Source organism: Podarcis filfolensis, assembly GCF_964270895.1.
Source record: "Podarcis filfolensis genome assembly, chromosome: 16".
Classification (NCBI taxonomy): domain Eukaryota; kingdom Metazoa; phylum Chordata; class Lepidosauria; order Squamata; family Lacertidae; genus Podarcis; species Podarcis filfolensis.
The window spans coordinates 7,467,120-7,479,306 of record NC_139620.1 but is presented as its reverse complement, the minus strand read 5'-3'; the positions used below and the strand labels follow the sequence as shown (position 1 = coordinate 7,479,306).

The window sequence follows — 12,187 nt, the reverse complement described above, 5'->3', positions numbered from 1 at the left end:
CCCCTGGCTGCGGAAAAGCTAACGTCCTATGCGAGAGAGAGAGTACGGCCCAAAGGCGATGGAGAGGACCAGAGAAGTGGGACCATCATAAATGTTTGTTTGGGGGGTGTGGTGGAGAGATGCAGGAGGGACTCCCCAAATCTTCTCCATCACTGTTCAATGCTTGGTGGTTACAAACGGAAAGGCAACTTGTGGTTTTGAAATTCCAGGGGGCTCCTCAGCCGATTCTAAGAATTAACTAGGTGTCAACAAGATCGGGGTTTAAAAGGCGAGAGGGTGCGGAGACAGCTTTAACTGGCATCACAAGGCACCCAAAGCAACTGGGAGGAGGATACCAAATGTTGAATTCCCTCCTGTCACCACGGGGGAATTTAATGTGTAAATGGAAGGGGAAAGTTGGAATTGGTAGAACATTCTCCTCACTTTAAATTGGCCTGCAAAATTTCACTTAATTCTAAATTTCCCCTTTTTTTATGCTGCTGAATTTTTTTTAAGGAGGAAAAACTGAAAATACCATATGTTGTACCGTGCAGCATCATTTTAAAAACTCACCTTATTGAAGGTTTTTTTAAAATTAAAAAAAACTCCATTCTGAATTTGAAAATGATTTTTTCCCTGATTTTTTTAAATTTCAAGTTACACCATCATGTGAACTTGTCCCCTTGTTTTTGTGATTTAAAACAAACAAGACCAATGAACTGCCAGGAGAGATTTCTCCTATTCCTACCCAAGAGTAACTCGTTTGTATTGCACCTTCTGCACTGGCCCCAATTTTACAGCTCGGTTCAAAGAGAGGTAGCCACCGAAGGTTTCAAAACCTCAAGGATGCAGGGTTGATGTCTGGAAATCTTTCTTGTCTTGTGTTGAAAATTAAAAAAAAACAATGTGCAAAACAACCCTTGGTTCTACTGTTTTGTTTTTGTGGGAGGGGGCAGAAGAAATGGAACTTTCCACCCATTAGCAGAGATTGACATTGGGCAATGAATCTGAACCGACACACAGAATGAAATTTAAAAAGAGTGCGTCTGGCTTTGTCTTAGTATTGTTTTTTGACAGGACATGCAATGGATATTCTAAGTAGATTCCATCTGCACTATACATTTAAAGCACCACAGCACTACAAACAGTCACAGCTTCCCCCAAAGAAATCCTGGGAACTGTAGTTTGTTAGGGTGCTGAGTTGTTATAGGAGACACCCTATTTTCCTAGCACAGCTACAATTCCCACTGTTCCCTTGGATGGATTGTTAAACCACTCTGGGAATTGTGGCTCTGTAAGATAAAGACAGGGACGTGGGTGGCGCTGTGGGTTAAACCACAGAGCCTAGAACTTGCCGATCAGAAGGTCAGCGGTTCAAATCCCCACGACGGGGTGAGCTCCCGTTGCTCGGTCCCAGCTCCTGCCAACCTAGCAGTTCGAAAGCACGTCAAAGTGCAAGGAGATAAATAGGTACCGCTCCGGCGGGAAGGTAAACAGCGTTTCCGTGCGCTGCTCTGTTTTGCCAGAAGCGGCTTAGTCATGCTGGCCACATGACCCAGAAGCTGTACGCCAGCTCCCTCGGCCAGTAAAGCGAGATGAGCGCCGCAACCCCAGAGTCGGTCACGACTGGACCTAATGGTCAGGGATCCTTTACCTTTAAGATAAGTGCAGGGTGTCCTCCTAACACCTTTCAGAGCCACTAGCAAACTACAGTTCCCAGGATTCTTTTGGGGAAAGCTGTGGCTGTTTCAAGTGGTATGATACTGCTTTAAATGTATAAAACACATAGCACAGGACTGCAGCCTGAGTTTATTTTAATCATCTATTTCCTGCCATTCCCCCTAAGGTCCCTGGGCAGGTTACAGCCCTAAAACACAGTATTAAAACCACTTACAACTGTAAGTTGGGGCCTAAAAAACATACACTTCAAGTGTCAAAAACATCCCTGTGGTTTGCTCCCAGATAAAAGTTTTGACAGCGTTTAAACATTTCGTTTTTAACCCTTATGCACTGTATGTTTGCCAGCCTGGGCTCCACTGGGAGGAAGGGCGAGATAGGAACTTCTTCTATTATTATTATTATTATTATTATTATTATTATTATTATTATTATTATTATCCAATGGCCCATCAGTTACCTTCATTAACTGAATCAGCAAATTCTGGAGGGTTTCCTGAAAAAGCTGGCATTCACTGCTCACTCACCTAGTTTGGAATGCAACTTCCAGAGACTAAAAAATGCCTTGAGATGAGAAAAGCTTTTTAAAAATAGTATTTGAAGGGTGATATATATATATTTTTACACAATTCTGAAGTTATGGGGAAAAGGCATAAATTAAGTGGCTCCTCAGCACCTCTTTTGAAGGTCCCCATTTCCCCCGTCCGGTTAAGAAGTTCTCCAGCTGCAAGGCTGGGAAGGGACCCCCCCCCCATGACCTTGGGGGAGAATACGGATTAAGTCAGGGGGAGCCTTTTCAGCCCCAAGATGGGTGGGGCTTGTGCCAGTGGTGGGCGGGGCCAAAGCCAACCATGGGCGGAGTCAAAGCTGTGCACACATCGAATTTGCATGCACACACCCTATGCTCACAAATCCATCCACAAACAACTGGCGGAGGCGAGTTTGTAAGAGAGGTCCTGCAGGCCGGAGATTCTTAACTCACCTTTTCTCTAAACCAGAAAGTCCCAAATGCTAGAAGGGCAGTGTTAGCTGTTCCTCACCACTAGGGGGAGTAGCCCAAGGAGTTGGGCTGATTGGTGACCCATATGCAAACACAACTACAGTGGTACCTCAGGTTAAGTACTTAATTCGTTCCGGAGGTCCGTACTTAACCTGAAACTGTTCTTAACCTGAAGCACCACTTTAGCTAATGGGGCCTCCTGCTGCTGCCGTGCCACGGGAGAACAATTTCTGTTCTCATCCTGAAGCAAAGTTCTTAAACTGAAGCACTATTTCTGGGTTAGCGGAGACTGTAACCTGAAGCGTATGTAACCCAAGGTACCACTGTAGCCATTAAAAAAATTCTATGGTGCTGCCTCCAAAGACCTCTCCCTGACAGCAAATCCAAAATGCGCCAGTCACATCAAAATGTATAAACCATTCCTTTCTTTATTAAACATAGCTTGCAAGTGATAAATATTACAAAGTTTTTTTTTTAATCCTTTCTCCAAAAATTAGCTTATTATTATTATTTTTAATCAGGTCACTGCATAATCAATTGGCAATATTTAAACAGCTTTTTTTTTCTTCCTTCCTTCTCCTTTTAAACCGGATTTTCAAAAACACAATGCGGAAAATTAAAATTAAAAGCCCTCTTAAAATTGTGCAAAAGGCCCGATTTCCACCAAGGTTCCCCCCCCTTCACCCCGATAATTTGCAGCTGCAATTCTCTCTGATCCCCTCCTGAGCTCAGCTGTCTCTCGCTGCCCTGGGTTTCAAATTGGTGTGTGTGTGTGTGCTAAGCCGCATGATTTTTTCGTCTTTTTAACACACGCACACCCTGCTCCTGCAATGGAACGACTCGTGGTGCCCTGAGCCCCCCGTGCTGTGGGGACGGGGAATCGGTGGCCCCCTGGCTGTTGCTGGACTTCCAACTCCCATCAGCTTCAGCCCACGCGCCAAACGGCCAGGGATGGTGGGAGCTGCACTGCAGCAACATCCGGAAGGCCACAGGTTCCCAACATCTGGAGGGCTGCAGCTTCCCACCTGAGCTAGAGGAATTGAAGGCTGAAGAGGGAGAGTGGCAAAATGGGATGTTTTTGGGGTGTGGGGAGGAGAGGAAGAAGGGCCTCTCTGGCAAGTTAGGCCCTTGATCTGAGAGCTGGCAGCCCCAGCAAGGGGACAACCATTGCTCTTGACCCAAAGAGATAGGGGGGTGGAGCTGAACCCTGCCTCTGTAACATATGGCTGTAGGACGGTTGCAACTGACCTCCCCGGATTTGCTGTGATCCTTGCAAGAGATATCATGTTGTGCTGGGGGGGGGGGGGCTACGAGATACAGGATCCACAATGGGAGTGTGGGGGGGAAAGAGAAGGTGAAGGTTGAGTAGGGCGGAAATTATGACCGTATTAAGAGGTGGTGGCTGGTTCCCAAGAACTAGAGTAAGGTTGACTCATGGTCAACAGCCTGGTGCAAGGAATGGTGAGCATGGCTGCAGATCGAGAGGGTACAGAAAAAGAGTTGGCCAAGGAAGAAGTGCTCAGGTGAGGGAGGGCACCAGGAGTCCACACCCCACAAGTGGGAATCCTTTGGCCCTCCTGATGTTGCTGAACTACAACTCCCATCAGCCCCAGCAAGCACGTTCAATGGCTAGGGATGGAGAGCTGTCGCTTAGCAACGTCAGGAGGGACGAAGTGGCCACGCAGCCAATCACCCCTAAGGCGGCAAAGGGACCATCTGATGTTCATCTGGTTGACTCTCCCACCCTCTTTGCAGAAGCCTCCAGACACTTTGCTCAACTGGGGGTGCGGGTTCCCGAATTCAGGCCAGGAGACAGAAGAGGGGGGAATTGGGACCATGCCATCGGCTGAATAGTTGAGGGAGAGAGGTCTGGGACCAGAGATGTGAAGATGCAGGGTTGTGCACACCTAAGGTATACTCAAGAGCAAGCCTGCAGAAATGAAAAGTGGCCTAAGTTGGTCACGTCCATTGCTTTCAATGGGTCTACTCCGAGTAGGAACAGCACTGCATGCAACCTGCACACCAGGAGGGCTACACTCCAGGAAGTATGGGAAGGTGAGAAAGTGCTTTTCGGCCACCATCAAGTCCAGTCAATGTTATCCAGCATGCTGCAGATCAAATGTGGGATGGATCATTGAGTCAGCTCTGGGGGCTCGTCATGTGACACCAAAATTTAAAAACGTGATTCTGTCCCTCAGGACACACACACACACACACACAGGATCCTTCAAACCAATGGTGAACACATTCTGGTTTCACAAAAGCTTTGCTCAGATTTTCCTTGAAGCCTCCACACCTGGGGGTTTGAATATAGATTTCCAAGAGAGGCGATATTGGGGTGCATGACATAAGGTCACAAAGAATGCACCCGTAATGGCAGGCTGCAAAAATCACAGCCCTTAAATGCTGGAGTCCTCTTGAGTTTAGTAATGTGATAAAGACTAGAAGCTTGGCTTTATAAAAAGAACCAAGAAGTGAGCACACTGACCAAGAAGTCAGAAAGCTACTCCCAAACGCCTGACTTGGTCCAAAGGGAAATGAAATAGCATTGGGAAAAGGAGCCAAACTTTCCCTGGAGTGTTAGGAACCAGACTCCCTGGAATCTTAAGGGCAAATAAACAAAAGGCATTAAGAAGGGTTGCACAAATTGCGAAAGCAGCACACTTTGGTCCATTTCTGGAACTGTCATTCTCCAAAGTTGATAAGAGACAAGGCCCATTTCTTGAAGAGTCCTCCATAAGAGGGTCTGACAGCTCGTAGGGATGGCCCTCAATTAAATTGGTGGGGTTGAGAGTTAAGGAGAGACTCTACTCAGAACGCACTGGCATGCAAAGATTTCAGGCTCCCATTAAGATGGGACAAGACCTTTAAGCGGCTCTCTTCACACTCAACGGATCTCAAAGGTATTGGAGTGCTTGCCTTTCGTAGAGAATCTATTACACCTTTCCATCCCCACGTTAAGAACCTCAGGAAGCTGAAGCTGACGGAGGTTTCGTACAAGAGACATTAAGCCCGATATTCCTCACTGCACTGATGGGCTTTGAACTTGTTTGGCAATGGCCGGTTGATGTGGAAGGAGTCACATTCTCCCTTCCTGTATGTACATGCATGCACACTCACATGTATGGATGCACAGCTTAGCTAAGCAGAGCACAATCTCTGCCTACCTGGATGGTGGAAACCTTCGCAAGTGTCGCTTGTGTGCTGTAACCATGAGGGATAGATGCACGGTCCACATAATTAAAAAAAACAACCCAAGATTTTCAGGAACTCAAATCCTGGATGCACTTTCTTGGGGCGCAGGGGAAAGAATATCAAACAGTCCCTAGAATGTCACTGATATTTAAGAGGGGGTTTTGGGGGGAGCAGGGATGATAGAAAGTGGATCACTGAAAGGCAGAAAGAATGAAAGGGGATGAAGCTGAGAGGGATCAGCAAATGGTTGAAAGGGGAGGTGCAGGGAGAAGTACTGTCTCCCCCTGGAAATTGGGGTCGGTGGGAGCTGAGTGTATGGACGCCGGATGAGGAACAGTCGAGAGAAGTGTATGCTGTCTCAAGCCTAAAGCATTCGTTACAAACAGTGCAAATACATTGATAGTTTAATACTAGTATTTGTTTTGATTCCCCCGTTTGTGAAAACTTGGGGTTGGGGGGGGACGGGGATGGGGATGGGGAGGGAGCCCCTGGGCCTGTGGCCTCTACCAAGGCTCAAAGTCCGTGTGCATGCTGGTAGTTTGTGGGACTCCTTGCTTCTGACACAAGGGAAAGAAAAGGCACCTTTTTGGGGAAATGATGGCTACCACCAAGTCCGTTTCAGCTTTTTTTGGGGGGTGCGGGTGGGTAAAGTGTGGGGCGGGTGACATGAGCTGCATAGCGCCCCGCCCCAGCCTCCTCCCCCCCCCCGATCTCCAGGAAACTGCCTTTTGCACATTTTAAACGCCATACACAAAGAAGGTCACACTACAAAAAGGACGTTAAACAACTTTCACAATATTCATGGCCAAGCTGTCTTCTCTTTTTGTCGTTTTTGTTTTCTCTACACAAATGTACAATTTACCCACCCCGGTTTGTTTGTTTTTTGTTGTCGGCTTTTCCGTACCCCCGCCCCCAAACTTTTTTTTTTCAGTTTTCGTTTTTTTTTATTTTTAAATGTGTCAAGAAATAGCTTATATACAACGAAGAAAAGTCTTTAGTTATAATGTTTCGGCAGCAAGTATTGTTAAGCTAAGAAGAGCTCGTCGGGGGTGGGGGTGGGGGAGGAGAAAGGGAGCGAAAAAAATGGGGGGAAGGAGAGGAAACCGAGGTTGTGGGGCAGGGGGAGTGAAACAGAGGCCGAGGGAGGCGAGTTACGCTTCTCCTCCCACCCCCCACCCCACCCCCCCGATGGAAGAAAAGCGGGAGAAAAATAAAAACAGCATCAACCACAAAGCACGTATGACTAATCTGGAAAAGAGAGAGAGGGAAAAAAACCCATAAGATGGAAAAGGAAACCCTTAATTCTGTACCATGAAAAAGGATGGTTTTCTACATTACACCCCCCCGCCCACTCAGAAAAACAAAGAGAGAAATGGGTTTGTGTGTGTATATGTGAGAGAAAGACATTTGTTGGCTTTAGGAAAGCAGAAAGATGGGAATCAATTTTAAAGTAAGGGATTTATGGGGCGGGTGGAAAGGGATTTATGGGGCTGTGTGTCCACCACAGGCAAATATTGCATCCTGGGAAGGGACTTGGTTTGAAAAGAGGGGGGTTGAGGGGGTGGGGAGCCAAGCCCCCCCCCAACCTGCTCCAAATTGGCTGAGTAGGTCCAGCCACCGGGCAGAAGTGCCAAAGGGCCAGGATCCTGCTCTATGCTAAAGAGGCGCGCTCCCGGGGGAAGTGAAAGTGGAGTTACCTGCCTGAGTGCGCAAGGTAGGGCAGTCTCCCCACTCTCCCCTATAGAGATGCCCCCCTCCATTCTTCCCCTCTCTGTGCTAAAGAGAGAGAGAAAAAAAAGAGGTGAAGAAGAAATCCTTCCTAGATCAGTGCCTTTCCCTCATCCCAAAACACCTGCATCCAAAAAAAGAAAAATGTTTGCCAACCTGGAAAGTTTGAGCCAGGAGCAAATTTATTCTGCAAGGAGGCTGGCTGCTAATCCCACTGGGAAGACCCTCTTCTGGGGGAAGGTGAAAAAACTCTAAGTGTGGTCCTTGGGCTGGTCTGATGAGCAGACGTCCAGGCTCCTTTAGGACATTTTGCAGGCAGGGGAAAAGGTGGTCCCAACAGAAACAGGGTGGAAGAGAACAAGCTCTGGCTGGCTGATCTAGAACGGCAAACTTTGGGTCGTTACTAGTTTTTAGAACAGCCCTGGTGGGTGGGAGATGACTTAGGTCCATTCATTCATTTGAAGGAGCCTCATTGGAGCAGAACTTTGTTGGGGGTCACCCTTTGGGGTAGGAAAAGACTGGCAGGAGCCAGAGAATGAGAGAAGCACTGATTCAATAGGCAGGATTCTTCCAGGGGGTGGGGTGGGGGGAGTCCTCTGCTCTACTGCCAAAGCCATATATGCCACCCCAGTGTGGTGATGGCGGTGGGGAGGGGGGGGAGTGGCTAATCCTTGCCCCCCCCCCAAAAACTCCAAAGTAGTGGCTGGTTTGCTACCATTCAATGCTTGCCACCAAAGCCTCTGCCTGGGCCCTGAAAGGCAGAGGCAATAATTATTGCACATTTCTTACATCACCGTATTATTTTTTTTTAATAGAAAACAACAACACAAGACCAAAAGGATACCCACCCCCTCCCCAATAACACTAGGTGGCTGGAACTGGTTCACACCTGGCAACGATTCTAAAGGGGTGCGGGGAGGACAATGGCACTTGTTTTGGGGCGAGGGAAGATCGTAGATCGAATTTAAGCAAATTGGGGAGGGTGGGCAAGGGTTCGGGGTCCTCAAGGAGGCAAGGAAGGGTGTAAGCACATGGAGGAGATATCTTAAGACGCAGCCAAACTTTGTTTTTGTTTTCAAAGGAAACCTTCCTGCCGGCATCTCGACAGTCGGAAGGATCCTGGAGCGAAAAGAAAAAGCTTTCCAGGGAAACGGAAACTATTGGTTTGCGTGTCTAGCGTGTGTGTACATATGCATGTATATATTGATAGCTAACCTTGTGGCCCTCAAAGATGCGGCCAGACACCATCTCCCACCAGCCCCAGGGAGCTTGGACCATAACCCAGGGATGATGGGACAATTGGCCTGGCAACATCAGAGCGGGAGAACCTCAGAGTTAGCTATCCCAATCTACACACACCTGCAATGCTAACCTGCTGCTAGCTTATGAAAAGTATCTGGCGGCCCCTCCCAATGCATGGGCGGTTCCCCCCACCTCTGTTTCTTTGTTAAGTGCTCAGTGATTGGAGGGGGGGGGAGAGGAAGCGCAGGCGTGGGGAGGGTATACCGCAGACCTGGTGGGGAGTGCCGGCTGGGATGCCTGTGTGCGCGAGTTCAGGGGGCTTTGGGGTCCTTGATTCAGTGCTTCCGAAAGGGGGACACGAGTGAAAAAAGACCGGCGGGGAGGGGGAACCCCAAGAGGGAGAGAGGGATGCTCCCTTTCCCTCCCCATCGCTTCAGACTGGAGGAGCAGAGCAGAAAAAGCAGAAAATTTAAACAAAGCAGAGCAGGGTGGAGTACAGCTCAAAGAGCTCCTGCAGCGGCCTGGGGTGTGACTGAGCAATTCGCTCTCTGCTCGCGAGGGTCCGATGTCAGGGAAACGCCTCCGGGGCTGATCTTGAGGGCTCTGGTGGCAGTGGCAGACCTTGAAACATTTGGCGCTCTCTCTCTCGCTGAAGCTCCCCCGGCGGCAACTGAAGGGTGGGCAGAGAAGGCCGGTTACACGTCCTGGTATCCTCCGCCGACGCAACGCTGCAAGATGTTCCTGGCCCGTCAACGGTGGCCTCTGTGGCACGAACGGCGCAGGAGAGACGAGCGAAGAGATGGCTCCGCGGAGAAACGTTTTGGGAAACCGACATGACGCCTGGAGCTCCTTTGGTCTGGGAAAGGGGTGGCGTAACGGAGACCAGACAGGGTGGCAGGCTTGGGGGAAGCCAACAGCTCAGAGGGGTGAAGAGAGCCAAAGAGCGTTTGAAAGCACCCAGCACAGTTCCTCTTCGGAGGCCCGTCTCCAAGGGCGCAGGCGGCATAGTTCCCTGGCATGGACGTTTCAGAGAAGCGTGCCCTGCTCTGCCAATGGCAAACTCATGCCCCTCTAGCCCACTCCTTTGGAAACAAAGAAACCCACCCAAACCAGGGATGACTCTCTGAGATGCCGTCGGCTTCCAGGGCTGTGGCTTCTAGATAATCGGCCACACCCATGGGGGTGGCCTACACCTCCCCACCTTGGGGTGCCTCTGTAACAACCCTGCCGAAAGCCCTGAGTCAGCCCCGATCAGCTTTCAGGAGGAGGAGCCTTTCAAAGTCTCTAAGAAAGATTTCCTTTTTTTAAAAAAAGAAACAAAAAAGAAAAGGTGCGCTCTCTCTCTCTCTCAGCCGTCCGTTTTAAGCCAAAGGGAAATAAAAATAAGAACACAACAAGTTTAAAAATTCTACGCGTTATCATTACAAATTAAAAAATAAAATAAAAGGGAGCGTAAAACAAAGCATTAACATAGTGTATAGTGCAGGATCCAAGCAGACGCGTTCTGACCTCGGGAACGGAGCGAAGGAGGGAGGGAGGAGGGACGGGGGCGCCTGGCCTCTCCCCGCAAACAAAATCCGGAGATGAGAAGAGAAGCGGGAGGGAGAGTTGGTTCCGGAAGAGGGCAGGTCACTGAAGTGTTTTTTTTTAAATGTTCTTGTCTTTTTTTCTCATTTTTTGTGGTTTTTTTGTCGTCTTCTTTTTTGTCTTTTTTCGTTTTTTGTCTTTTCCTCCACATATGGTAGGCACCAGTACAGGCACTGCATGCGACGGATGAGGGGGGGGGGCAGGTGGGTGGGAAAAGGGTAGGGAGGGGGGCGCAGCTGGTGTTATTTCTGCCCGCTGATGGACTGCGATATAGAGCGTGGCGGGATCATATCTAAAAGGTACTCCCGCTGCCGGTCTGCCAGGCTCGACGCTTTGTGGCCCCCGATCCCGGCGTTCAGGTAGGCGATGTTGACACCTGGGAAGAGGAAGAGGTAGGAATGTTCCTGCTATGAGGCACAGGCAGCCAATTTCTTTCCTGGGAATGTGTCTCATGCGTGGGTGGGGAACCTCAGGGCCAGGGGCCAAACGCGGCCCCTCCCAATCTCATCACCAGCCCCAATTTCCACCCTTCTTAAGTGCTTTTGCCTGGCTGAAACGTGCCCCCTTTGCATTTCCTGTCTTTTTAAAAAAAAGAATATTTTTTTAAAATTTCCAATATATAACAATTATAGAAAAGAGCAAAAAGATACAAGAACCCCAACTCGACTTCCCCCCCCCACTCCAGGATAGATCCATCTAGTTAAGTTTGCTGAAGTCCAATCTGTGATTTCAGTAGCTGCCATTCTTCAGGGGTATTGGCAAAGTGTTCTATAAAAGGATGCCATATTTCAACAAAATCGTCCACGTCATTTGCATTATTCAATGCATGTAAGAGAGAGAGACTGATTCCCCCCTTGCCCTGAGGCACAGGGATTTATGTCTCTGTGTCTTGCAATACACTGGTTTTCCCTTCCAACACTATCTGGCCCTCACTATGATGGATGTCCCCTGGCCCATTACAAAGGTTCAGCCATGTGGTCTGAATGTGTACCAGCCACCCGAAAACTCCCCCCCCCCCATCTGGGCAACTCTCTTCCTGGGGCTGAATGATCCCTTCCTGTGGGACCACCGCTGGGATCGGCTGGCAAAGGGCAGGCTATATATTCAGGCAGGGTCCTCTGCGCATCTCTGCCCCCACCCCCCAAATACTGGAAGACTCTACCTGGCATGCCGAGAAGGCCTCCCGCCACGGAAAGCTGTGGGGCCTGCGCAAAGTTGGACAGCATGGAGCGGGCCGAAGTGGGGATGCCACGCTGCAGGGTGCTCTGGGGTTGCGGTGCCTGGAGAGAGAAGGGGGGGGCAGAGGAAACAGAACATCAGGAAAATGAGTGGGGCACAAACAAATAAAAGTATCGGGTCCAAAATCCACTCAGTGTTTCGCGCTTCACAGTGCTGATTTGGAGATTCATTTTCTGCCGACATGAATTACTCAGCACACAACCAGACGTGTTTTGAGTGGACAGGAATAAGACGACTGTGTAGTAATTTTGTGTGGAGGGTTAAGATAAATGTTTGCATAAGACACACAGGGTTTTCAAAGCTCTGCTGCATTTGGTTTTTCAATAATACTATTGCTACTCAATTTAGCAAATACATCCAATAAAGGAGGCGTGATTGCTGGAACTGGTGGGGAAGAAGGAAGGGAACCAAAAGTAAGTGGAGCCAATGGCAGGCAGAGCCAAACCACCCCTGGACCAGTTGTGAAGGCAGGCAGGTGGGGGCTGGCTGAAGCTGGTGGGACAGCACCCCATTCACTTTAATGGACCACCCTCCAGTGTT

At 49.1% G+C, this 12,187-nt stretch overlaps 1 protein-coding gene across 13 annotated transcripts in view; it reads right to left on the bottom strand.

Annotated features, from left to right (window-relative positions):
- Positions 1-3,061: 3,061 nt before the first annotated feature.
- The window catches only part of GATAD2B (GATA zinc finger domain containing 2B), a 67,416-nt gene continuing 58,290 nt past the window's right edge, over positions 3,062-12,187 (bottom strand). For 11 of the 13 annotated variants that reach the window (XM_083591199.1, XM_083591205.1, XM_083591203.1 and 8 more), the window contains 2 exons: positions 11,571-11,688; positions 3,062-10,784 (listed from right to left, as the gene is read on the bottom strand). In XM_083591199.1, the coding sequence (XP_083447325.1) occupies positions 10,651-10,784; positions 11,571-11,688 (252 nt within the window). In that variant the 3' untranslated portion in view covers positions 3,062-10,650. Of the gene's footprint in view, positions 11,357-11,399; positions 11,689-12,187 lie in introns of all 13 variants that reach the window. The other 2 variants (XM_083591193.1, XM_083591198.1) reach the window with 1 other exon arrangement.